General features: G+C 54.2%; 9 protein-coding genes across 9 annotated transcripts; 4 read left to right on the top strand and 5 right to left on the bottom strand.

The window, feature by feature from the left end:
- Positions 1-187: 187 nt before the first annotated feature.
- On the top strand, positions 188-1,419 carry BDZ83DRAFT_758433 (R3H-associated N-terminal domain-containing protein; the record flags this gene model as incomplete). The annotated part of the gene is made up of 3 exons (XM_060515034.1): positions 188-596; positions 703-1,195; positions 1,251-1,419. 3 exons carry the CDS (start codon positions 188-190, stop codon positions 1,417-1,419), a joined length of 1,071 nt encoding a protein of 356 aa, XP_060357819.1.
- Positions 1,420-2,565: 1,146 nt separating this feature from the next.
- On the bottom strand, positions 2,566-4,033 carry BDZ83DRAFT_192380 (ATP synthase F0). Its single transcript, XM_060501606.1, has 3 exons — positions 3,689-4,033; positions 3,368-3,625; positions 2,566-3,302 (listed from the first exon to the last, which is right to left on the bottom strand). The coding sequence occupies exons 1-3, from the start codon at positions 3,760-3,762 to the stop codon at positions 2,597-2,599; spliced, it is 1,038 nt and encodes a 345-aa protein (XP_060357818.1). The 5' UTR covers positions 3,763-4,033; the 3' UTR covers positions 2,566-2,596.
- A 1,422-nt stretch (positions 4,034-5,455) lies between these two features.
- On the top strand, positions 5,456-7,427 carry BDZ83DRAFT_192343 (WD repeat domain-containing protein). The gene is made up of 2 exons (XM_060501605.1): positions 5,456-7,225; positions 7,309-7,427. The coding sequence occupies exon 1, from the start codon at positions 5,693-5,695 to the stop codon at positions 7,067-7,069; it is 1,377 nt and encodes a 458-aa protein (XP_060357817.1). The 5' UTR covers positions 5,456-5,692; the 3' UTR covers positions 7,070-7,225; positions 7,309-7,427.
- A 1,645-nt stretch (positions 7,428-9,072) lies between these two features.
- BDZ83DRAFT_593806 (peroxidase) lies at positions 9,073-10,360 on the top strand (the record flags this gene model as incomplete). The annotated part of the gene is made up of 2 exons (XM_060506666.1): positions 9,073-10,071; positions 10,148-10,360. 2 exons carry the CDS (start codon positions 9,073-9,075, stop codon positions 10,358-10,360), a joined length of 1,212 nt encoding a protein of 403 aa, XP_060357816.1.
- Positions 10,361-11,090: 730 nt separating this feature from the next.
- On the bottom strand, positions 11,091-13,903 carry BDZ83DRAFT_758429 (uncharacterized protein; the record flags this gene model as incomplete). The annotated part of the gene is made up of 2 exons (XM_060515033.1): positions 11,091-13,199; positions 13,253-13,903. The coding sequence occupies 2 exons, from the start codon at positions 13,901-13,903 to the stop codon at positions 11,091-11,093; spliced, it is 2,760 nt and encodes a 919-aa protein (XP_060357815.1).
- Positions 13,904-14,975: 1,072 nt separating this feature from the next.
- BDZ83DRAFT_192331 (DJ-1/PfpI family protein) lies at positions 14,976-15,935 on the top strand. Its single transcript, XM_060501604.1, has 2 exons — positions 14,976-15,699; positions 15,754-15,935. The coding sequence occupies exons 1-2, from the start codon at positions 15,126-15,128 to the stop codon at positions 15,876-15,878; spliced, it is 699 nt and encodes a 232-aa protein (XP_060357814.1). The 5' UTR covers positions 14,976-15,125; the 3' UTR covers positions 15,879-15,935.
- A 57-nt stretch (positions 15,936-15,992) lies between these two features.
- BDZ83DRAFT_758427 (subtilase) lies at positions 15,993-18,378 on the bottom strand (the record flags this gene model as incomplete). Its single annotated transcript, XM_060515032.1, has 3 exons — positions 15,993-17,051; positions 17,114-18,181; positions 18,235-18,378. 3 exons carry the CDS (start codon positions 18,376-18,378, stop codon positions 15,993-15,995), a joined length of 2,271 nt encoding a protein of 756 aa, XP_060357813.1.
- Positions 18,379-19,215: 837 nt separating this feature from the next.
- BDZ83DRAFT_643639 (inosine/uridine-preferring nucleoside hydrolase) lies at positions 19,216-20,321 on the bottom strand. Its single transcript, XM_060509687.1, has 2 exons — positions 20,185-20,321; positions 19,216-20,124 (listed from the first exon to the last, which is right to left on the bottom strand). Exons 1-2 carry the CDS (start codon positions 20,292-20,294, stop codon positions 19,224-19,226), a joined length of 1,011 nt encoding a protein of 336 aa, XP_060357812.1. The 5' UTR covers positions 20,295-20,321; the 3' UTR covers positions 19,216-19,223.
- A 428-nt stretch (positions 20,322-20,749) lies between these two features.
- On the bottom strand, positions 20,750-22,735 carry BDZ83DRAFT_657929 (cytochrome P450; the record flags this gene model as incomplete). Its single annotated transcript, XM_060510992.1, has 3 exons — positions 20,750-20,758; positions 20,864-21,575; positions 21,639-22,735. The coding sequence occupies 3 exons, from the start codon at positions 22,733-22,735 to the stop codon at positions 20,750-20,752; spliced, it is 1,818 nt and encodes a 605-aa protein (XP_060357811.1).
- Between the last annotated feature and the right edge of the window lie 638 nt (positions 22,736-23,373).

Here is a 23,373-nt window from a genome sequence, read left to right as displayed (position 1 = left end):
AGCACCCACCCCGCGATCGCCGCCCTTATCGCCCCCTTATCGGCAGCCCTGAACCCTACATCCCGTCACCTCTCCTCGCCGTGTTTCGTTCCCAGCATCCATACGTTCATCCATCTATCCAATTCCCGATCCAACCGTTGCCGCCGAAAGCCATCCTTCCACGCGATTACCACTCCGACCGCCCAACATGGCAATCTTCAGCGCCGTCCCTCCCCCCGAGGCCATCGACCACCAGATCCCCAACACCGTCTCCTCGCCGCCGCCCCAGTCCCAGACTCCGGTCGCCGCCCACGTCGCAGCCCAGAGCGCGACCGCCGGCTCTGTCGATATCGAGGCCTGGACTGTCTCCGCCCTCGAGTCCCTGAGCGTTAGTCCCATTGCCCGCGGCACAGGAACGCCGCTGGCTATCAACCTCGATGAACAGGTCAAGAAGGCCTCTGCTGCCGCCGTCACGATTGCCACCGAGAAGACAACGACGACGACTGTACAACAGACGCCTATCCGGCGACCATTGAGCAGGCGGGATAGTCAGAAGAAAAGGGAACAGCTTCTGAAGGGGAATGAGGGGAGCCGGGCGCGTCGGCGATGGGAGAATGGTAGGCCTTCCCTTCTCTTGAGCACAAGAGTCTTTGCAATGATGAACACATCACCGTGGTATTCCTTTGTCTTTCAACAGCTAACCACATTGTTCCCCTCTCACAGATCGCCTCATCGGCGTACCAAACGCTCAACCGCCACTCCCAAGCGACTGGGAAGTCCATCCAACATACCCCGTCCAAGTAGTCCCCTACCAAGTCGCCCAATACTGGGATACCGGTCTTCGCCAGCGCATCGAAGAAAAGACCGCCAAGCTCCAGGCTCAGCGCAAGAAGCAGCAACGCAAAGACGGGTCCGCGACAGGCTTGTCCGTCGGCGAGGTGCCGCGCGACCTGCGTGACACCGCAAAGAGGACGCCCGCCGTTCGCGGGTGGGTGCGCGTGCTCGAAGAACCCGTACGGAGTTTCTTGAAGGAGCGGAGCGAGGCTAGTGATGCGGAGGGGGATAGCGAGGACGAGGAGATCGTGTTTGTCGGTAGGAAGGGGATGGCTTCTGCGGGCAAGGGGTGGAAGAAGGCTAGGCGGGAAGTGGGGAGTGAGAAGGTTGATGACGGGATGGTATTTGACTCATTGGGAGATGACGAGAGTGCTTCTTTCAAGTATGGCCCTTCTGCCCTTCTCTTTACGATGTTTATTGACCTTGGTGTTTTACAGGCGATGGTTGACGCATTCCATCTCGGATTACTACGGTCTGCAATCCCACTCCGTCACTACAGGCGAGCCTGCCCGCCGGGTGGTGTACGTGACGGTACGGGAGCAAGGCAAGCGGTCCAGTCCGAAGAAGCATACAGTCTTACCTCGTCCTCTGTGGGAGATGTGCTGAGCATTTTGCTGCCTGTCACAGCATCGCTCTTTTTGTTGCAAACCGGACCATTCCTACGCACTCTTGTAGACTTCTTTTGTGAGTAGATGTTGTTTGGAGGAGGAAGGGATCTGTTGGTTAGATACGTTTGAGACGCTTAAATCATAGAGCATGCTCACGCATGTGGCATTGGGAGCAGACAAACTGCGGTGATTTCTGGAGCGAGATCTCGGATGGAGACTTGCCGGGTATTCAAACCTTGGATGCCAGTTACCTAGCTTTGGTTGGCGAGGGCGACTAACAAGCTCGCGGTTTGATTGCAGATACTTAAATGTGAGCTGAAACGTGATCGAACATCTTTCAACGCACAATGTACCCATAGCGGATTATTCGGTAACCAAGTCGCATAATCCGGTACGAATATTGCCCGAGGCAGTGAGGTCTAAACCCGCACGAGGTGATCCCTAATGCTCGAGGGACTACAACACGAAACGCCCAATTGAACAGCCCGGCTTCACAGACTTCCTTCCGGCTGCAGAATATTTAGTCACGAATATGACGAGGCCGGAGGTGTCAAATACAAAATGGGAGCGCGTGATGGACTTGAGGATTAAGCATTGCCCCATGGGCTTGCTTCAAACACGATGTTCCAGGTACTTCCTTCACTCCATCGGAGCCGGCTTGGCATTTTTATATTGTTGGCAGCCCACTGGGCCACCATGCACACACTGCGACAAACAAACAACTCCATTATAGGCGCTAGCTTGGCATATTCATGTCGTTGAATATTCGATGGTCACGGGGACGTCGGAGAACCCTGCGGTGCAACATGCACGAGAGACAAGATGGGTGGGTCAAGGTTCGCCCGTATTGCTCGCTTTCGTTTTGGTCGTTTTCGGGATGACTTTTTCGTGCTTTGGAGGTTACTCCAGGGCAGAGTCATTTTGCGCCTGCTTCACGTGCTTGGTGATGGGAGAGTACCTCTACCTAGGTACAAGGTAGATATAGCCTTATCATTGACAAACACGCCGATGATTAGGTCATTGTGGAAACAATACGCCAACGGGATGTATTTCAGACTAGAGAAGGGGAAAAAGAAGAATAGTATTTGCAAGGTCTCCCCGTTATTAAAATAAGTACTGCTACAACCGACGAGGCCGAGCCTAAACAAAATGAAGAGCGGTCTAATTGGGGGCAGTCAATCGTCCGTGGCATTGTAGTTCTTGTGCGGGTCACCAATGCCGCCTGGACGCAGCAGAGGTCTCGTCTCTCGCTCCACCTGCCGTTCCTCTCTGTCTTGTAACCGCTCCAACTCCTCCTCCGTGTCGGCGTACCGTTCGGGATGGGCGGTGTAAGGGCCAGGAAGACCTTGCTCCCAACCTTCCGAGTATGTTCTGGTCGGGTTGGGACGTCTTGGCTCGTCGACGAGGGTTGGAGACTGCGGCTCTCCGTGGTGCTCCTGGAATTCGTAGTAGATGGCCATGGCGAGAAGAACGCCTTGTATCGAGGCCGTGAGGACGAAAACGCCCCACGTGCTCCATCCTTCCCAGCCGAGGCGGGCAAATAGGCTTCCGGCGAAGAGGAAGCCGCCGGGGGTCTGGATACACATCATGGGGATGCTCAAGCTGCCGACGTGCTTGATGTGGTAGGTTGTCCAGATCTGTGGAATGTACTGAACCGCGGCAAGAGCGGCGGCCATGACGCCGAGGAAATTTGCCCACAAGTCGAGGTGGTCTCTGAGCGCGGTAGTGAAGACCACAGTCAGGATGATGACAAGCAGGCCGTGGATCAAGCTCACGGAGCCGACCATTATGGCAGTGTGCCACGAGGGTGGCTTGTCGACCAGCTCCTCATCGGGAACAGTCGCGTTGTCGTACCGGAAGAAGATGAGGAATAGGACAAGGCTGTCAGAGGCATCAATTAGTATGTGTATGCCTTTGGCGAACAAACATGGGAGAGGAAAACTCACATCAGCGCAAATGAGATCCATTGCATGCCCAGCTGGGCGATTCCAAGTAGACCAGCAGCACACTCAAATGTGCCCAATTCGCTACAGCAGGCAATGTCGCGTCTCGAAGGCGGAACGGTCAGAATGTTGGCGAAGCCGGCAGTGGCGGAGGTGACGCCTAGCAAGACAAACCATGGCGAGATGCCTTCCGAGGTTCCTCTGGCGATAATTCGGTAGTGCTGCGGCAGGTAAGAGACGATGAGACCGATGAGGATAATACTGGGCGGAAGGAATTAGCTATTGCTCGGCATAATAGGATACCACCCGTAGCGCCTGACTCACATGGAAATCGTCAAGTTGAGAAAGCCAGGAGCGCGAAGCTCGGCACAGCGGTCGTCAAAGATTGTCACAACCATGCTTGGAAGAAGGACCGTCGGGAGTATGGCAGTATGCAGGCGTTGGTCTCGGAAGTGGGTTGCAATGGACAGCCTCGGCTGTCTTGGTGGGCAGTGACACCAGCTCTTTCTCGAGTATCACCACAGGCGGGTTGTCCGTCGCGTCGCAGAGGTAGGATGACGGGGTCCCGGAGACCCAAAGCAAAGCGGCAAGATGGAAGAGGAAGCAGCAGCTAGGCGAGCATTGCGTAATCGTCGGAAGGGCAGGAATAAGTAGTCGCGGGACTTTGGATTCGCCTTGGCTTCGCTCCCGTCGGTGGTTCGGTGATTTGGGTGGGGATGAAGCTGAAGTGGAGGAGCAGTCGTCGAGAGATAGAGAAGACAGAGACGGGACGATTGAGTCGGCAACAGCGAAGATGGGCGCGAGAGAGTCCGGCCCACGGCGACTTGGCTGCAAGTTGCGGTTGTAGTGTATGGAGGACTGAAGGTGGCCTGCCTGGCTCAGATCGATGTGTAGGTAATACGGAGGAAACTGCAGAGATGATGAGTCGACCCGACCAGCCATGGGTCGAGAGAATGTCTCCAAGGTCTCACCTGCTGAGATCCACAGTATCTGGGCACCGAAGGGAAGGCAGACGGGCACTTTAGTGTTGGAGGGTGAATCGAGCTGTCGAGTCGGTCTACTGGATATGGTGCTTTGGAGGAATAAAGTCCGGCACCAGCGGGGTTGGAGATTGGGTGTCAGAGTCGAAGGATAGCCACACGGGTGACCTATCTTGCCTAGGTAGGTACGGGCTGAGGACGGGAGAGGCACAGAGCACGGGGAAAAAGCGATATGGGCGGGACGGCGCAGTGCAGTGCAACCTGCAAAATTCATGTCACAGGCTCACAGCGGGCAGGCCAAAGCAGTGGAGTGTGAGCAGGTACCTGTTCGTAGGTACCTTCCGCTGGTAGGGTCACTGGAGTGTCAGCTCGGTGCGGCGTTGCAGGCGGCAAGTCCCTCCCCAATCAGCGCTAGGACCAGGAACATGCATCGCTAGCTTCTCCCATGACGTCGCTGTCTCAGTGACCTCCACTACTTCGTTGTGCACCTGCCTGCAGTGCTGTCGGCGCCGTACATACGTACCTGGATCTTGCCTGGCTGAAACGCAAGAGCGCTCAGTTGCTTACCTAACATCATGGAAGGAAGGCACTCGCGAGTCGCAGTATCTTTTGGGCTTTGCAACAAAAAACCTGCCAAGTACCGTGCCGTACTTGCCTAGGTAAGCACGTGAGGCACCTCACCTTACCTTACCTTACTTTGGTGCTCGAGGTCGGAAGCCGTTTGAGTTCTGGGGCTCTACTGCCGATCAACGTGCCTGCCCTCTCCAACTTTGTAAGGTACTCGTGCCCAGCAAGGTACTGCCTTCCTCACCGACAGCGGAAACGGACCACATGATGACCCGACCTTCCCCTGCACACTCACTTGGTCGGTGAAGAAGGTGGTGAGCCAGTTTAGGCCAGTGGTGAAGGCAAAAACCAGGGCTTCTCACCGAACCTGTCTCCACATTTGTCAGTGCCAGGGTCACAACTGAAAGTGCAGAAATGCAGACACAACGCTCCAATCTTCCTCTTGCCAATTGCTCGACTCAGACTTGACCTTAATTTCAAGGCAAAGACGATGCATCAATCACATCACCACTGACACTTGCACACCGCGCCAGCACGAGTCGGGGAGCACCCCATCCCTCCCTCCACATTCCCTTGACTCCTTCTCAATGGCAAATACCTGCACATTGCACCCCCGTTTAGCTTCCTGGGCGATATCACTGCGATCTTCACGCCTGCAGAATCTTGATTCTGCAACGCCCTGCGCGATCCAGCCTCACTTTCCATCGCCAATCACACCCACCACTGAGTAATGCTAGTGCATCTTCATTATCGCCTGCCTGCCCTCCAACCGTAACCAACGATGCATCCCGCGGCGGAAAACAAGGATGCAGACCCCATGCAGCAACACTCCGACCCAGCAAACTCGGCCAAGGACCCCTCCCATCTTTCCGCCCCCTCCATGGACCTCGTAGCTTCCTCCGAGATAGCCGCTAGAGATTCCGATCCACCAGGAAACCACAAGAGCTTCTTTCGCGGGGTCCAATGGACTCCTGACGGCACAACACTCATCGCTACAACGTCCGACAACCGGCTGTCGGCCTACGTACTGCCGGCAGATCTCCTCGACCCCAACGGCCGGCCCCGGACGTTGACGCTGCAGGGCCAACTGCGTCTACCGGAACCCTTCTACTCGGCAGCTGTGTCACCCTACTTCTCTTTAGCCGACCCGCAAACCCAGCTTGCACTTCTCGCCTGCAAAGATCACCCTATCCAGCTCTACCACGTCTTTGCAGACTCTCAGTCTTCGCCTCCGCTATGCTCCTACAAGCTTATCCGACGAGAGACAGAAGAGTACATCTGCCCCGAGTCCCTCTTGTGGTCCTGGCCTGGGACCCATTTCCTAGCCGGCTCGACAAATCGCCTCGACCACTTTGACGTATCACGGACTGGCTCTGATGGTCCCATCTTGACCATCCCTACCATCCCTTCCAAGCGGCATCTCCTCAAAGGTGGCGGCGTTGGCATGAAGGGAATGGTCTCTGCGCTGTCAAGCCAATACCCGGACGAGTCTGGCGCTTGCATCGTCGCCGCCGGCACCTGGTCCCGTTGGATGGGTCTCTACGACGTGACTCGGACAAACAAGGCCGTTGCGAACTGGAGCATCCAAGGCGTTGACAAGTCTCACTTCGGCCGAAATATCGGGGGAAACGGCATTGTTCAAACCATATGGAGCCCATGTGGACGCTATCTGGCCATCAATGAGCGACAGGCAAACGGCATTCTCGTCTACGATGTGCGTGGAACAGGCCAGCCTCTGAGCGTCCTGGTGGGCCGAACCACCAACAGCCAACAAAGGCTGGCCTGCGACGTCTTCCCCAGTACTGGTGAATCGTCCGGTGGTTTCGAGCTATGGGCGGGAACAGAGACTGGCCAAGTTCTCGTCTATGAAGCCGTTGGCTGCACAGAGGGCGTTCATGACAAGTCATGGGACTGGGCTGCTCATCAATCACCCGTCGGGAGCTCAGGGGTCCACCCCACAGGATCGGTAATCGCCACCTGCTCTGGCGGCTGGACTAGCCACGGGGATGAGGAATTGGACAATGGCCTGGGTGTCGCGGGCAACGACGGTCAGCCTCGCCTGGCATCAGCATGCATCAGCTCCGAATCATCACTCAAAATCTGGACCTTGGCGCAAGGTCCAATCAGTCATCCGGCCGATGGCTCCGAGGAATCGTGAGCAACACGATTTTGAAGGCTCTTTGGTCTGTGACAGGCGAAGCGCCTCGTAGAGACGCCTGGTATCATCGATGCCCTAACGGCATTTTGAATAGCGAGTCCATTGATGACTCTGCAGAGCATCATCCTACTGCAGGGCTTGAAACGCTGCGTGCAAGTGAGTCGCCCTAGACGTATTTCACGACAAAGATTTTGCTCTGTCTTGAGAACATGATGGCGGTTCTGGTCTGACAACACTAGTTTGGAGGTGCTGATCTTGCGACGACTCCGGCTACCGTGATACGGCCCTAATTCCTCCGTTGTAACGGCGAGATCGATGGCCTGGCGTGTATCTGAATCTGGCCGAGGTCTCAGCATGTAAGCTTAACGACAACAGGATTTCGGATGACTGAAGCCAAGATCTACGAATAGCCAAAGAGCGCATCCCTTTGCATGGCATGCTGCAGATTTTGACGCGGCCTTAAATCACCGAAGAGAAATCAAGACACCCATTTCATATCGGTATCCACGTCGCCCTGTGCAGATTCGGCTCCCGCCGACGATCAATAAGAGCGCCGAGTCCCAGAATCATCCGAGCTATTGTGCCCTCCAGACTGTTCAGCCACACGGATCAAGAATTGCCCGGCGAATCAGATGGAACTCGGCAAGTGGAGTGAGGACGCGGAAACTGGCCCAGGCCGTGTTGTGGGAGGGACCGAGAGGTCAGCCGCAGGTGGTGGAAGCAAATGTCGACTGCAGAGGCTGAGAGAGCAGCTTGTGCCTCGCATACCCGAGCTCATGTCAGCGGATATCAAGACCATACGGATGGAGGGACCGAAGTATAGGCTTCACATGCCATCGTATTCTTGTACATGCAAAGTCTCTTCGGCCGAACGGGTGATATCAGCGCATTAAACTCAGCAGTGTCGTCATCGCCGACCTAGCCGGCCGATTCAGAGACTGAGTAAACAACATTTCAGCTGAGTTCTGCAAGCCACCATCACTATGTCGCCATTCTCCCCATGGGTATAGGAAAGCCTCATCAGTTGCTCGCTGGTTCCGTCACACGGACCGCCGGCGAGGCCTTCAAACACAACTTTCTCTGCCTGACTTGAACGGCGCCACGACCAAGCGTTCTCGCCATTAGACTATTCCCCGTTCTGGACAGACACTGTCGTTCCTGACTAGCATGCCCCACGTTGCAGCCTTAGCCCGACAACGACCAAAATCTTCAGACGAGCGACTGGCTCCCGCTGTTCATGTCCTCTTTGGTTGGAATCGCGAGGCTCCCCGCTGACTTTTCGCATCGACCGCCTATCAATGGCCGTGCAGACTTTCCTGCCCCTGACTACATTGTGCTGCGAGGAGAAGCAACGGTCGCATTCCGATCGGCATCAGATCCCACAAAAGAAGGTCGTGGTCTATCTGCTCGTAGCGGGGCATTGAACGAAACGACCCCGCCGATTGACTGGACACAACCAGCATCGATGGTATCTACAGCGCGTATGCTCTTCATGGCATCGACAGGGATAATCTTGGCGATTTTTCGGAACCGCTATTCAACTTCGATGCCTAGAGCTGACGACGGTACCGGCCGCAAGCAAAACGTTGAACGAGAAGATTGCTTGGATCGCCGCTGCCGCGGGGCCTGTCTCAGAGACATGTAACATGGACGGACTTGAACGACCAAGTGCGCAGCTGCTCCATCTGCATCTCCTCATGTCAGGAATCAGACTTGGGATTTCGCTGTCCTAGCGGCCGGCTGTCCATGAGCCGGAAGTCAAAGAAGCTTTTTAGAACATTTCGTAACGCACTCCGACTAAGATGTCTGCCATAAATATAATTAACAATGGCAATCGCTTTCGATACGGTATCTCGAGCCAGCACTGCATCTCTCGCTTTCAGCTCTACCACCTTTCGCTTCGACTTGCAGCCATCCTGACCTTCGGGCGGTGTTCGATTCGTTCCAGTCGTTTATATCCCTTATTCTTTGTTTGTTGTCGCTAGTGTTGGGTCGTGACAATCATGAAGACTACGTCTCTCATCACTGCCGCTCTAGCCGGTGTTGTGATTGCTCGCCCCGGTATGGACATCAATAAGATGATGGCCGATGCCAAGCTCGAGGCTCGCCAAGCGGACGGTGGCGGTCCTTCGACAGAGCTTATTGGCGATCTTGCCACGCTTCGGGGCCGCGAACTCACTGCGACCGGCCAGGCAATCAAAGATATCTTGACTGCCGAGGCTCCAGGGCAGGACCTGAAAAGCTTTTACGATGACTCCGATCTTCCGCCCAAGAACTCGGCGGAGTGCAGAGAGGACGATTGTTGCATCTGGAAGTACATTGCCGACGATATGGCCGCACAAATGGTGGGCAATGCCGGCCGTTGCAACAATGTCGCGCGTGGTGCTATTCGCCTTGGTTTCCATGACGCGGCATCTTGGTCCAAATCCACCGGCGGCACTGGCGCCGATGGCTCCATCATTCTTGCCAACGAGTGCAAGACGCGTTCTGACAACAAAGGCCTCGAGGAGATCTGCGATATCATGGAGGGCTGGTTTGCCAAGTACAAAAGGTACAAGATCTCCATGGCCGATTTAATCCAGACTGCGTCCAACGTTGCCACCGTCTCCTGCCCCTTGGGACCCCGAGTCCGCACCTTCATTGGTCGCAAAGACTCGACGACGCCGTCGGTGAAGAAGCTCTTGCCGGATCCATCCGACAGCTCAGCCAAACTGTTCAAGCTCTTTGCAGACAAATCCTTCACGCCAGCGGGCCTCGTCGCTCTGATGGGCGCGCACAGTACGAGCCAGCAACGCTTCGTTGATCCCTCGCGCGCCGACTCGCCTCAAGACAGTACGCCAGGAACGTGGGATATCGCCTACTACCAGCAGACGCTCAACCCCAATGCTCCTCCTGCCGTCTTCAAGTTCCAGAGCGACATCAACGTTTCCCAGGATCCTCGCACCAATGGGGTCTGGAAGGCATTCGCAGCGGGGCCGCGCGGTCAGTTCATGTGGAACGAGGTAAGACTTTTCCTGACGGCGTCACACGTTCGTCCCATCTGAATAGACTTCCCGAGACTAACAACCTAAACCTTAGGCGTATGCGACAGAGTACGTCCGCATGTCTCTGCTCGGTGTCAACAACATCAACGACTTGACCGAATGCACCAAGGCCCTACCGCCTTTCCGCCCGGGCTTCCAGCAGCCTGATGAAGATCTGCTGACAAAGGTCATGGGGAGCGTCATCAACTCTGAAGCCATCAAGCAGGCCCTCGAAAAGGGTGACAAGATTCCTCCTAATGCCATATAGACTGCGAGGGATTGGTGCGACTTTTCCTTGCAGCGTATATACTGTCTTAATCCGTTTTCCTTTCTTCGTACCACCTATTTGTACCATATCATTACCTGTAAAATAGGGCCAAGGCGTTTTCGGTGTTGCATGCATAGACCACCAAAAAAGAGTCACGACTTACATGGGCCGAGGCTGGCCTCAACATGGCGTGGACCAAGATTGTTGGAACAGGAGGCGAACTTCAGGAAGCATATTCTTTCCTGTTCCTGCTTGTAATCTCAACATTCTCTTCAACTGTGTTTCATCAGATCTCAGAATAAACAGCGCTAGAATTGCAGCAGAGTTGCTCAGAACATGTCTTGGCCCTTGGTCTCCTCGGCATCACAAGAACCTGCAAGGCCACCTGCAAAGAACAGGTATAATAGGTGTGTGCCTGACACGGTTCTTTCTCTAGGCAACTGAACAGCGCCGTCTCGGCAGACCGAAGATGAGACGTTTTTGTCCCATTCAGATCGCCTGGTGGTCCCAACCCGCGCGCAAAACCTTCGCCCGAGCCAATCGATCCTCGTCTGCAGCGAAGCTTAATCGCACGCATCACGCGTGGGTTCGACGCAAGATACGTATAGTTCCACCTGCAGACATACACCTATACCTTATTCCACAACACTCATCAATCCATCCGAACTCTGTGCAGATGGGTTCGCCAGCTTCCGAACGCCTTCCACTCGCAGCCAGCCCTTCCAGCTTTTCAGCCCAGACGCGCACTGACTCTGTCCATCAGACTCCCACCACCAAAAAAGCCCTTGAGCGCCTTCGCTCTCTCCGAGGGGCTCATTTTCAGGAACCGCACGAGCGTCCGGTCTTGAGCATTGTTGCCGTTGCTGTCGCCGTCGACGTTGACGACTGGAGAACCCCTCTTGACGGCTGCGAGAGCGACCTGAGCCGCGTACATGTTGAAGCCGGCGCGTCGGAGAAAGACTTCCCATTCCGTCTCTTCCGACATGATGGCTTGCTGCACCTCGTGGGATGCTTTTTTGAGGTGCGTCGAGACGAGGGCGCACGTCCAGTGGGCTAGTGTCTTTTGGCCGCCGGCCACGTAGACTACGTCGATGGTGCAGCCGCTGCTGTTGCTGAGAGAGCATGCGAAAGCGACGAAGGAGGCGTACGATGCGGCGTCGGCTTCGCTGAGCGGCCCGATGTGTTCTGCGATGGGGTTGTCTTCTGAGACGAGGATACTAAGGTGTTCGTAGAGCGGTGCGACTCTTGTCACGCGGTCGCAGAGTTGGGAGAGCTGCGGGCGGGATCCTGGGAGGGGCTTCTGTCGAACTTTGAGTATTGTTGTGGTGATGACGCCTGTTGTTGGGGAAGGGATGATGTCGGCTTCATAGGATAGCGGGGATGGCTTTTCTATGGTCTTGACGCTTCCGGGGGACCAGACGCGTTTGTTGTGTCGTGAGAAGTCACGGTCTACGAGATCGATGCCTGGTAGCTTGGCTTGAAGGGCCAGCATGATTGCCCGCGGGAGGGCGGTGGATATTATGATGCGCGAGTGGCCGTTTGTGTGCTTAATGGTTGGGACTGGAACATCGACGGGGGCCTTCTGTGATCTCTGTTTTGATGATACCTGTCCGAAGACCGGCGCTGGAGTTTGAGCGACCTTGCGCTTCGTAATTGGGAATAACGGCTCGAATGGGTTTGCGACTCGTTTCGCACCTCGAAGATCCATGTAGTTCGCGAGAAGCTTTCCCGCGGCATTGTTCTCATTTTCGCCGAGGAGCAAGCCTTGTCCCAAAGACGTTATCGGTTTTGACTGTGTAGTTGTGGTTGTCCGACGGTGCTTAACGCCCACAGTCGGCGACTCCTGATCTGCGTGATCATCTTTGGCAGCTTGTTCCTGTTTGCGTTTTCGAATAAGTTGCATGAGGTCTTCCCTTGAGGAAGGTGAGCTACTGTGAGCTTGGTCATCGTCATCAGGCATCGGGATCTCTTCGTCGTCATCGTCGGGAAGTATCGCCTTGAGTGTATGTATTTGCCGTACGTAATCAGCGCTCGTCGGTAGTGTCGTAGATCGTCGCCCATCAAGTAGATGTTGCAACACTTTGCCATCTCCCACGGACTCCCTGACTTCCACCAGACCTAGGGAAGATGGAAAAGGGATCCATCGCAACTCCCTTTGTTCTTTTCGATTTCGTGGCCACGGTGGTGATGTGAACTGCTCGGATTTCTGGCAGCGGATCCAAAGAAGCATCTCTTCTGGGCCTTGGGTGGCCCCCTCCCAACCTGGTTTAGGTGCGCTGAAATCGAGGACTGGAGGCTGCATTCTGGCAATGGCATCAATTACCTCGACCTGCTCTTGTTCGAGCTTCCGCACTAGGGTATTTGCTTTCTCTGTCAGGAGGAGATTGAATTGCTCGTTGAATTTGGATTCTTCTTCCGAGCAAGGGTTCGATCTTAACGGTCCCGAAAGGTTGATTGAGTTGAATTCTGCAGTGTTGCGTAGGATTGCCCTGAATGAGTCCTCTTCCTTGCTTCTTGATGTAGAATCGTCGGACATGGGCAGGATTGGGACCTCCATGGCTGGTACTGTGCTATTTCGTTGAGGAGTGGGAATGTCGAAGCTTGGGGTGTCTGAAGGTATGTTGAGAATGTCCAGCGTTGATGCATCGAGGAACTCGAGATCATTATAGGTCTCGGCTAGGTTGTGTCGGGATCTCTCAAGATCCTCCTCAAGAAGGCTCTCTGGGTCTGAAAACTGAGGGATCTCGCAGACATCAGCATCCGGTATAAACAGCCCTGCATCTTCTGTATCGTCAAAGGGTATCGTGATGAGTGGCGGAGTCATGGTTTCGACTCTGTTCTGGAGAAAGTATTAGCGAGATCCTTCACACGATCGCAAACAATCATCCCTACCATGGCTGGGATCATCTCCAGTTCAATCAACTCGTCAAAGTCCCTCTTGGACCAACCTACGTATGTTGACTCTGCAACGTATGCCAAATCTTCCTCGGTGTAATCAAGCTCATCGAGGTCGGCTTCCCCTGCAAGCTGATCGTGGAAGTGTACCGCAAAGAGTGGAAGACCGAGACCTTCATCCATCGCATCATCGACAGGCTCGCGAGGTAATGTGTTAGGCTTGCGGAAGAAGTCCAGACACTCGGCCTCGGCTACTGCTCGACCGAGAGCTTTGAGGTCGTGCCTCGGGTCACTTCTCAGGGATGGCAGCTCCAGCTTCGAGACTGCGTGCGAGATTCGTATGTAGGGTATGGTGGCCTCCATCGATAGCTTGAAGATGGCCTCGGGAGAAAATACTTGGATGGACTTTGCGAGGACATCGTCTGCTCCCTCGTCGTGGAGATCGGTCTCGGGAGGAAAGATAGGCTCTGGAACGGCAAAGGACGGAAAATCAGGCGTGTCTTCAAGATGAGTAGTACATTCAACAAATGCTGAATCTTGCAAGCGCTGAGCGATATGCTTCGGGTGCGTAGGGATGTAGACCCTGGGATTGATGAACAACTCTTGTATCAACGCATACTCGGCTGGCCCAACTCCTTCGAAGGACATGTTGCATTATGATGTCTATGTCTTTGGCAAGAAGTTCGAACTCGATCTCTTGGGGCGGTGATCCTAGATGAGAAAATGCGGAAATCAAAGAGGAAGATGAAGCCCGGCGTCAACGCTACATCGGTGGTATTACCCTGACCATGTGGGCTTTTGGTGAGTTGACAATCAAGATACTTGCTGAAAGACTTGAAGATATTTTTGTGCGAATTTCACGAGCATCAGTCGCAACGAAGGACTTCCACTTTCGTCCTGCCTGCCTGAGGAGAGAAGTCGGACTGCGGGTATTGTTTCAAAGTTCCTCCGAGCTTCCGGAGGCCCCACTTTCACCGCCGTGCCTGCCCGTCGAAGTTGAAGCTCCGATATACGTACACTGCCAGGCAGCCAACGGGGCAAATGGAAGGGATTTCCGGGGGAGGAAACGACATACCCGTATTGCCGGCCAAACGAGTACGGCATGGGGCCATGTCACGTCCGATAGTCTAAGATCACAGCAGTGAGTTAGCTGTGCCGCCTGGAAAACAGAATATTAGCGACCTTAACAACTCAAGGCAGAAGCAGTAGTCTGGGTACGAGCACGACAAATCCGGTAGCATCCGGTGATGCAGCCTGTGAGACAATCATTTTGGCGTCCGAGCGATGCCTGGTCATTGAACTGCGGGCCACAACCACTTCCATTGCTCGAATGGACGAATGTTTGTTAAGTTCCGATGCCCTTCGGAGCTAATCACGGATCGGGGCCGGCGGAGTTGCACATTGGACCCGTTTATCCCTCTCCTAGCGCTCGGTGCGGCGGCCGCTAATAATCACGTAAGCGGTGTGCTTGTTTTAGGGTGAGGACTGCCCCGAAGCCACTCGGTTCGGGGAATGGGGATTGGGTTCAGCGATCGGACGATGGACGGGCATGGGGCCTAGCGTAAGGGGCATATGGAGACCAAGGTAACCCTACAGCGATTCGACTTCCACGTTCGAAGATGTGCAAGGGCGGCTGAGTAAGGTCTTGATGGGGGAAGCCGGAGGGAGGTGGATGCACACTGCATCAGTGCGGAGACGACAGGTTTTTGTTTCTTGTGTGGAAGTATAAAACGATTACCTCTTGCGGCTGATGCATCGCCATTCTGTTTGTCTTGATATCTGGCTCCCCATCGTGATTTAACTCACTTTACACATCACTAAACTTTATTCACCAATTGCGTACCAAGAACGTAGTCTTCAAACAGGCAAGATGGCGACGACCCTAGGATCCAAAAAGTCAATCCGCATCGGCGTAATGTTGGAAGCCGTGCAGCTGAGTGACATCATGGGCATCGATCTTTTCGGCAACCTGTCTCGTGAATACTACGACAAAGTCAAGGACTTCGATCCCGAATTCGCACAATGGACCGACCACCCCGTCGATACCAAGTTCTACTTCATCTCATCAACCCTAGAGCCCGCCGAGATGACACCCGGTCTCAAGTTCGTCCCGAACATCACCTACGACGACTGTCCTCGAGATTTGGACCTTGTCCTCATCGGTGGCCCACTCCCCAGCCATCGCCCTCCCGCTGCCGACCGCTTCATGAAGGAAGCCTACCCGAAGACCAAGGTCTGGCTGACAACGTGCATCGGTAGCCCTTGGCTGGCCAGCGCCGGGGTGCTGAAGGGGAAAAAATGCACGACGAACCGCGAATTCTTGCCATTTGTGAGGCAGGTCCACCCCGAGACTGAGTGGCTTGACCAGAGATGGGTCGTCGAGGAGAAGGAGTATGAGGGCGAGGAGAAGGGCGAACTGTGGACTGGAGGTGGAGCCGGCGCTGGTAAGACTTCTTTCGCTTACACTCTGCTGATTGTTGATGCTTACATGACTCTAGGCCTTTCGATGATCATCACGTACTTGAACAAGAACTTTGATCCTGGATTTGTACAAAAGATGGCACTCGAAGCGATTGCATTTGAAGAGTTGGCGCTGAACCAGTTTTACAATACTTCAAGGTAGACGGAATGAGCAGTCAGATGATATGATCCAATAGCTGCAGGAGCCTACGAAATTCCCAATATCGCATAGAGCTGTTCTACTTGCCTTGCTCATTTGTACCTAAGAAGCTGTCTATCATGCATCTACGTAACGAATGATGAACTCTGGGGAATCATACCGATCCCAGCTCTCCGGCAAACTTCTATCCGCCATGATCTTCAGAGCAAAGATGCTGAGTTGATATCTGCCGGCTGGCGCCCAAGAGCCATCCGCTAAGCTTCCATCCCAAGGGCTCATCCAGCCAATGGGTCTTACATAGGTCATGGGGTATCCAGCTACGTTTCCAAGGGTCACCACACCGAGGCCGTTGTCTCTGGCATCAGGATTGGGCTCAGACGCCGGCGACGCGATTGGGACGGCCTCGAGGCGAACCTCGGAGCTTCCCATCACTAGCCATAAGAATTGGTTAGGGAGCGCTCCAAGAGGTAGAATTAGGTCCGAAGTGTTGGCCAAGGGTAAGGCCCAGTCGGGATGCGAAGCTGGAGCGGGAAGCTGGAAGGTGGTATTCGCGGGCACATCTGGGCTCCTTGGGTCGTCGCTGCGACTGAAGATGAGGCGATTTGCAGCCAGAACTGTTATGTTCTTCATAGATGTAGCAGCACCGATGTAAGGGACCGATAGAGCGATCTCGCCGTCACCGTTAGTCCCGTTGAGAGCGACCCATCCGGAGTACAGTGGGAGCGTTGCGGCATCCAAACCCTTGGGAGGAACCACGCTGATGCGAACTTCCCCGGTAGCGTTGGGTTCCAAGCTAAAGCTGGACGGCTCAAATAGTAGAGTGGCATACGTCGTGAAAAGCTCGGGAGAGCTTTGGCGATAAATGTCTGTCAGAGTGGTGGCGGTCAAGGCAGGAATGTTCGATACATTGTACGTTGCCATTGTGTCTCCAACATTAGTTACAGTGAACGTAGTTTCAGAGATGAAGTTGTCGGTATCGTTGAACGAGAGACTGGCTTTGCTGAGAACTGATGTCGCGTACGCTGCGTCGTAGGCCTGTACCATGCCAGCTCCCTGTTGTGGCACAGGGCCGAGGCCGGCTTCGATGTTGTCGACTCCGTAATTCTGTGAGAGGTTTGGCTTTGCGGTTGAAGCAAGCAGTCTTTTGATCAAATCAGGATCTCTGGTACCCCGTGCCTGCTCGGTGTCAGTCTAGGTGTCCTGGATAGGAAGAAGTCGTACTCGGCGCAAGAACTTACCTGAGATACAAGAGCTACGATACTGGCAACCAGAGGAGTCGCCATAGAAGTGCCAGATGCCTCAGCATACTCACCAAGAGCAACAGGCCACGTGCTCAAGATACCGGCACCGGGAGCCCCAAAACTCGGGGCAAGCTTGAGCTCAAAGGTCGGGCCCCAGCTCGTGAAAGCAGACACCTTTCCTTCACTATCCGCTCCTTGACTCTGGTAGGATGAGATGGACATCACCCCGTCGCCGGTGCTTGGCGTGCTGATTCCGAAAAGGCCTTCCGTGCCACCGACCTCGTTACCGGCGGCAAAAGTGCAAGGGACGCCGGCATCCACGATCCTCGAGACAGTAACGGCAAACGCCTCTCCAGCCCAACCATTGGGACCGCCGATGGATCCAGTAATGATATCACTACCATCCTCAAAGGCCTTGATCACACCCGCAAGCAAAACGTCGCCAGTGGTCTGGCCGTTACAGGCAAAGGTGCGGTACATGCCCAGCTTCACCCCAGGCGCCGCGCCGGTGAAGCCCATGGGGTTCTCCATTGCAGCAATGATACCGGCGACGTGGGTGCCGTGGCCGAGACAGTTCTCAAAGGGATCCGCATCGGGGACGGGCGAGTTCGTGCCGTCATAGGCGTCACCCACGATGTCGGATCCGAACTCGACGAGACATCCTGGACCAAAGCAGCCGCCTAGGGCGGGGTGGGTGTAGTCGATGCCCGTGTCGACGATGCCAATCTTGAGACCTGTTCCGATGAAGCCCTTTGCACGGAGCTTGTCGACTTGCGTCATGACGTGGGGAGGCCAATTATCTGTGGAGTTTGTTTGACGTTTGTACCTGGATGGGGTCTTGTCTTTGCCGGTCCAGGTGATGTCTAGCTTTGGGATGCTGATCAAAGGGACGGGCCAGAGTTTCTTGACTTGCGGGAGGCCGGCGATCTTCGAGGCTGTCTCATTGTTGGTGCCTTCGACATGAATCGAGACGCCCTTGAAGATCTTAGACTGGAGATTGAGACGCTGTGAGATCTTGCTCGCGCCGGTTTCTGTCTCGAGCTGACTGAGGACTTCAGAGCCATCCTGCAGTGTGTTAGAGCATCGTCAATTAGCACAGGTGAAGCTGGGGGACTGACTTGATCGTCGGTGAACTCGACGATAAATGCGCCAGGAACAATCGTCTTCTCAAAAACTGGCGTCACATCTCTCTTCACTGCCGAAGCAGAGGATAAGACCGCGATGCCGGCTAGTGCCGCAAGCGATGCTCTCAAGGCGACCATGATGAGCTGGTTTCTTTGGCACAAAGAACCTCAAAATTCTATCTCTCAGAGCTCCGAGGAAGCCGAGGGACATTGTACTTACATGGTATGCTTATTTATACGTCTAAATGTCTAATGATATGATGGGCGCGCTTCGGAATCCCATGCCCGTGGTCATCAACGTCGCATTTGACACTATCGCCATTGGGTGATGAGGGGGCACGTTCTCCACAGAAAATCGCCCAAAACTGACAACCGGATAGATGAAGCGACTCGAGAGTGCGGGGCAACACGAGCTCACTGAGAGCAATTGAGCAAGATAAGAGCGCGATGGGGAGAGGGCGATATTGCTGTCTTCTCACGGTTGCGGTGGAGGGATCCCCTCGTCACGAGCTCGGAACCTGTCGATTCTGGCGAGGAAGTTTGTCTGTGCCGCAGCATTCAGCGGCCTCGTTGCAGTGGTTCAGATGGCATCAGCAAGGAAAACCGGAAGTCCATCAACGGGGAACGAGGGGCTTAAGGAAGGTGGTATTCTGCATAACCCCCTTGTTACCGTCGCCGGCGCGAATGCAACGCGATCTTGGCGCATACTGCCTACAGTGTTGCTTCAGTTGGCGTGACCGGGATGGTGGCCGATGCTGAGAGTGCGCAAGAAGAAGATTTCAAGGCGATCAAAGTGTGGCGAGATATCGGGAGGATTACCAAGGCTCGCATTCGGCCGAGGGGTTGACTACTAGAGTCCGTCGAAACTCAGCACACGAAGCACACGTGAAAGAGCCGATATGCAGCGTTATCGACGCCAAATATTAAGCTTACATTCACTCGGATAGTCGGCCTTCCAAAGTGAGAGCAATGCTAGAGGTCCTTCATGCCGATGTCCCGTTCACCACCGACCACGCTCCCTCCAAGTACAACTTGTCCAGCGCCGCCGCCGCCGTGGTATTGTCCACCTTGAGGTTCAACCAGTGCTGATTAGTGACATTCCGATCATAGACCCACTCATTCGACCCATCGGCGTAGACAAAGTTGCGCCCGTACTTGTTACCGTGTTCAAAGATGTCCCCGAGACCTTGCATAGCATACAACACCGTCAGTGGATCCCACGACTGCCGGGGCCGATAAAAGTTGTAGTAAATGTAAGCTTGCCGGACCGGATCCGATACGGGGCCCTCGGCGAGCAGCTTCGCTCCGGACAGCACGATCGAGCCGACCTCAGTGCCGCAGAAAACCATACGACCCTTCCAGTTGTTCACGACGTGCGCCGTGTGCAAAGGGTTATCGCCAAAGAAGTTGAATTCCCGTCCGGACGGGTACTCGCCGCCCATGACAACCAGCTCCGAGACCTTGCTCGCAATCAGCGCGGGGCCCGTGAGATTAGAGATAGCGTCGGCGGTGGAGTTCAAGAGCGCAGAGAGATTCTCGAAGAAGCCGATGGAGACAATGGTCACGGGCTCATCGGCCTCGGCGAGGATCTTGCGGTAGAGCGTCACCGCGTCGGAGGCGTTTTCGGCCTGGCCAAAGGGGAGCGAGCCGCCCGAGTAGTGGTACGAGATCTTGCTTGCGTACTCGCCTAGGTCGTAGGCGAAAGTGTCGAAGAATGGCTCGTCTGTCATTGGCCTTCGCGCGCCGATGGGGACATCTGCGAGGCCATAGTGGGCGAGGATTGCCGAAGTTGCCGTGACGGAGTAGGTTGAAGGGTAGTTAACATTGACACCAAGGAGGTTCACGTTTGGTGAGGTTGCCGCGAGGAGGAGGGCGCCGGTATCACTGTTGTGATATTAGAGCTTGGGTGTTTAGTGATGGTTGGGGGACATGGGTGGCACTGACTCGCAGTCACTGAAGATGTCAGTATCGATGATGATGTTCTTGCGCGCTGCCAACGCCGGCTGGATGGCCAGCGCAGCGGCAGCGACTCTTATGATGAACGCTGAAACCATGGCTGATGATGCTTGCCACTCAAAGAATATCTTGAGCCAAATTCTTGAGTGAACAGCGGGTTGGAAAACATCGGATGAACCGGTGTTTGTAGCCTTTTTAGGGGAGAATCCTTATCTTGACTCGGTAGTATGAGGGGAAAATGAACTCCTCTTGCCAGGGGTTGACTCCGATTTTAGGAGATGAGTGGAGCTTTTAATTCAATTTGAAGGGGATTTTCCACGGGAAAAATCCTCATTGTCAAGGTTCAACGTTGAAGAGCCAGCTTCTGTGGAGGGACGTGAGCTGATAAGAAATCTCTCGAGATTGGTGCTTTGTCCAAGCTCTTTAAAACTCGAATTCGGAGCAGATCGGCAATTGACATGCAGCGAGTGGTGACAAGACATGGTGTTGCATCAACGAGACTAAGTATTTCTACTTCAAATGTATCATATGTACATCTATTTTGTGGTATAGCTCATGCGGCCTATATACAAAGAATAAGCGTCGACTTGAATCAAGAAACTGCTTAACGCCACTCATGTTCTAAGGTATGCTTTGCTCAACATCGCGGGCGAACCCTCACCGGTACCTCTCTATCAAATGCATGCGATCCAAATGGCATAGCTCGATGATGTGACCGAGCCTTGGTCGCATCCGCCGGGTCCAGAATCTCCACATCAAAGTCCCTTAGAATGAGAAAGACGGAGACGAGAATGGTGTTCTTCGCCAAAGTCTCGCCCGGACACCTCCAGGCGCCTCCTCCAAAGGGAAAGAAGTGCCCTCGCAACGCTGACGGATTGGACAGTTTGGCTTTGATATCATCGCGCACGCACTTCTCTGATACATTGTAGTTGTGTCTCGCCGAGTCAGATCTCCGAAGCGGGCCGCTTGTCGGGTCATCGGGATACTCGAGGAATCGCTCTGCCCAGAAGGACTCGAGAGAATGCTCCGAGACCCCGTTGATGGTCCGGCCTGTGTTCCAGACGGCTCCGTCGAGGCCACCGAGCCAGTTTGCTGATAAAGCGGTGGTTCCCGATGGCAAAGTGGAGAAGGAATCTCCGTGGAGACGGAGACCAGCCCCGACCGATTTGCGGCCGATAGCGCCGGCAACGTGAAGTCGTAATGTCTCTCGGTAGACTGAGTTTAGGAGCGGAGCCGACGATAGTGCGGTGCAGTCTAGTGATGTTTCCTCGCTGTTGTCTCTAATGCCTGACTCGTGTCTTAATCTGGACGTAAGAGTGAGGTCCAGGAGAGCGTGCAGCACCATCCAGCAGGCGGCTGGAATGGTGTTGGCAGTTGTGCTATCAAGGGAAATCAGGATAAGTCCACTTCCGGCTTGAAAGACTGGGAGTAAGTAGACTTACACAAATAAGAAGCCAAGGATGACGCTCGATGTCCCGGCATCCGAGAACCCTAGATCCTCATAGCGCCGGACCATGTTCCTCACGTAACGGGTCCCCCAGATAGGATCAAATTCAGCGTCACCCGGTTCCGCATCATCATTGATGCTGTGAGAGATGCACCAGCTCCTCCACTTGCTCAGACTCCTGATTATGCGGTCGCGCGTACGGTATTGGGAGGGATACATCCATCGTGGGCTACCACGTGAGACAACAGGAAATGCATCGTAAAAGGCCCAAAAGTCTTCACAAAATGATGGGCAAACCCTGAAGATGTGCTCCCCGTACAGTGCCTCGACTTCCGCACGGAAAATGACGTCGCGGACGAACTTGTACAAATCAGGAAGGACGACGGGATCTTGGTCCGGAACAAACGCGTTCTGTGGCCAGAGTCTTTGACTGAGGTTGGAAGAGAATCTGTCCATCACAAGCCTCAAATTCTCCCCATTCAGAAAAGTGATGAAGTCTTTTCGTTGATGTTCCATGATTCTTCGGGATGCGTCCGGATGAGATGTGGAGCATCCTGCGCCGTCACGACTCTCGAATGCCGAGATATGGTCATGTTCGAACACATGATAGTCCACTGCTTCTAGACCGAAGAATATTGTCAACGCATCGAAGATGCTAGGTACTGGGACGAGTTCTCGAGGCCCCTTAAAGAGTGACCGCACACCTTCGCCAGGAAGGACGTAGCAAAGCGAACTTGCAGGTGCTGAAAGGGATATGACGATGCCATTCAGGCGAGACCTGGGACTAGTATTAGCAAACATGATGTTGAGGTGGACCTTCATCGTGTTTACGTACTGTAGAGGACGAAGAAATTTCTCGGCGTTGAAGAGAATCGCATGGGTATGGCCAAGTCCTGGAATAAAGTATGGAGGTACGGCAGGCCGCCTGTTTGGCTTCTCGTACCGTTGATTCTGCCAGAGAAAGCGGATGGAGGTGAAAAGATAAGTGAGAAGGAAGGGACTGCTCAAGATGAAGACAAACCATGCGGACTTTGTGACAGCATCTCGTACCTTACCGCTCAGACAAGCTTCTCCAAGCACTGAGGTAAACATGATCAGAGCCCCGATGAGTATCAAACCAGAATGTTTACATCATTCAAAAAGAGGAAAGAGAACATCCATGATGCAGGGGATCTTTGTTCTTTCTTATAACATTCAATGCCCCAAGGAGCCTAGGACCCATTCTCACATGAGACTTTTGCTAGGTCAAATAACAGCTCGTAATCGCGCGAGCAGTGATCTATTTCCATGATTGCGGAAGGTATCAAGGTGCCATTGGGGGCCGCTATCACCCGGTGCCTTGATTTCGCCCCCTCGTCACGCAGCCCGTGTTGGTTGTGAACATGAAGACTTGGCTGGAAGGATATTGGCAGAATACCCTTGCCGCGGGTGATACCTTCTTTTGGAAACTCTTGAGCAAACAATGTTCATCTTCATGGCGCGACCGCCGTAGAAAGATATATATCACTCATCATGGCGCTTCTTCGACTCTAAGGTGGCTTGCGGCCCGGATTGCATGCATCTCGAGACTCAGTGGATCCGTGCACTTTGTTTGGTCAAGGGAATAATGATATAAATCCAAGTTGGAGATCCGCCAACTTGACTGATCTTCCAGGAAATCGTGGATCGCGATTGGGCGACCGTTTTGTTTGCTTTGTGAGGTGGTCTTGGGAAGGCAACGTCAAGCGCTA

This window comes from Colletotrichum acutatum (assembly GCF_030867785.1).
Source record: "Colletotrichum acutatum strain CBS 112980 chromosome Unknown BDZ83scaffold_227, whole genome shotgun sequence".
In the NCBI taxonomy this organism is placed as follows: Eukaryota; Fungi; Ascomycota; class Sordariomycetes; order Glomerellales; family Glomerellaceae; genus Colletotrichum; species Colletotrichum acutatum.
The sequence above is the reverse complement of the archived record's forward strand: the minus strand, read 5'-3'. Positions and strand labels throughout refer to the sequence as shown.

Bases quoted from the DNA above. Each gene is read 5' to 3' on its own strand.
- BDZ83DRAFT_192380 (XM_060501606.1), bottom strand. From the start codon at position 3,762: ATGGTTGTGACAATCTTTGACGACCGCTGTGCCGAGCTTCGCGCTCCT. The intron at 3,626-3,688 runs GTGAGTCAGGCG...CCTTCCGCCCAG, and splicing joins CTCAACTTGACGATTTCCAT to TATTATCCTCATCGGTCTCA. The intron at 3,303-3,367 runs GTGAGTTTTCCT...TGCCTCTGACAG, and splicing joins TGGATCTCATTTGCGCTGAT to CCTTGTCCTATTCCTCATCT.
- BDZ83DRAFT_192343 (XM_060501605.1), top strand. From the start codon at position 5,693: ATGCATCCCGCGGCGGAAAACAAGGATGCAGACCCCATGCAGCAACAC.
- BDZ83DRAFT_192331 (XM_060501604.1), top strand. From the start codon at position 15,126: ATGGCGACGACCCTAGGATCCAAAAAGTCAATCCGCATCGGCGTAATG. The intron at 15,700-15,753 runs GTAAGACTTCTT...ACATGACTCTAG, and splicing joins TGGAGGTGGAGCCGGCGCTG to GCCTTTCGATGATCATCACG.
- BDZ83DRAFT_643639 (XM_060509687.1), bottom strand. From the start codon at position 20,294: ATGGTTTCAGCGTTCATCATAAGAGTCGCTGCCGCTGCGCTGGCCATC. The intron at 20,125-20,184 runs GTCAGTGCCACC...ATATCACAACAG, and splicing joins GACATCTTCAGTGACTGCGA to TGATACCGGCGCCCTCCTCC.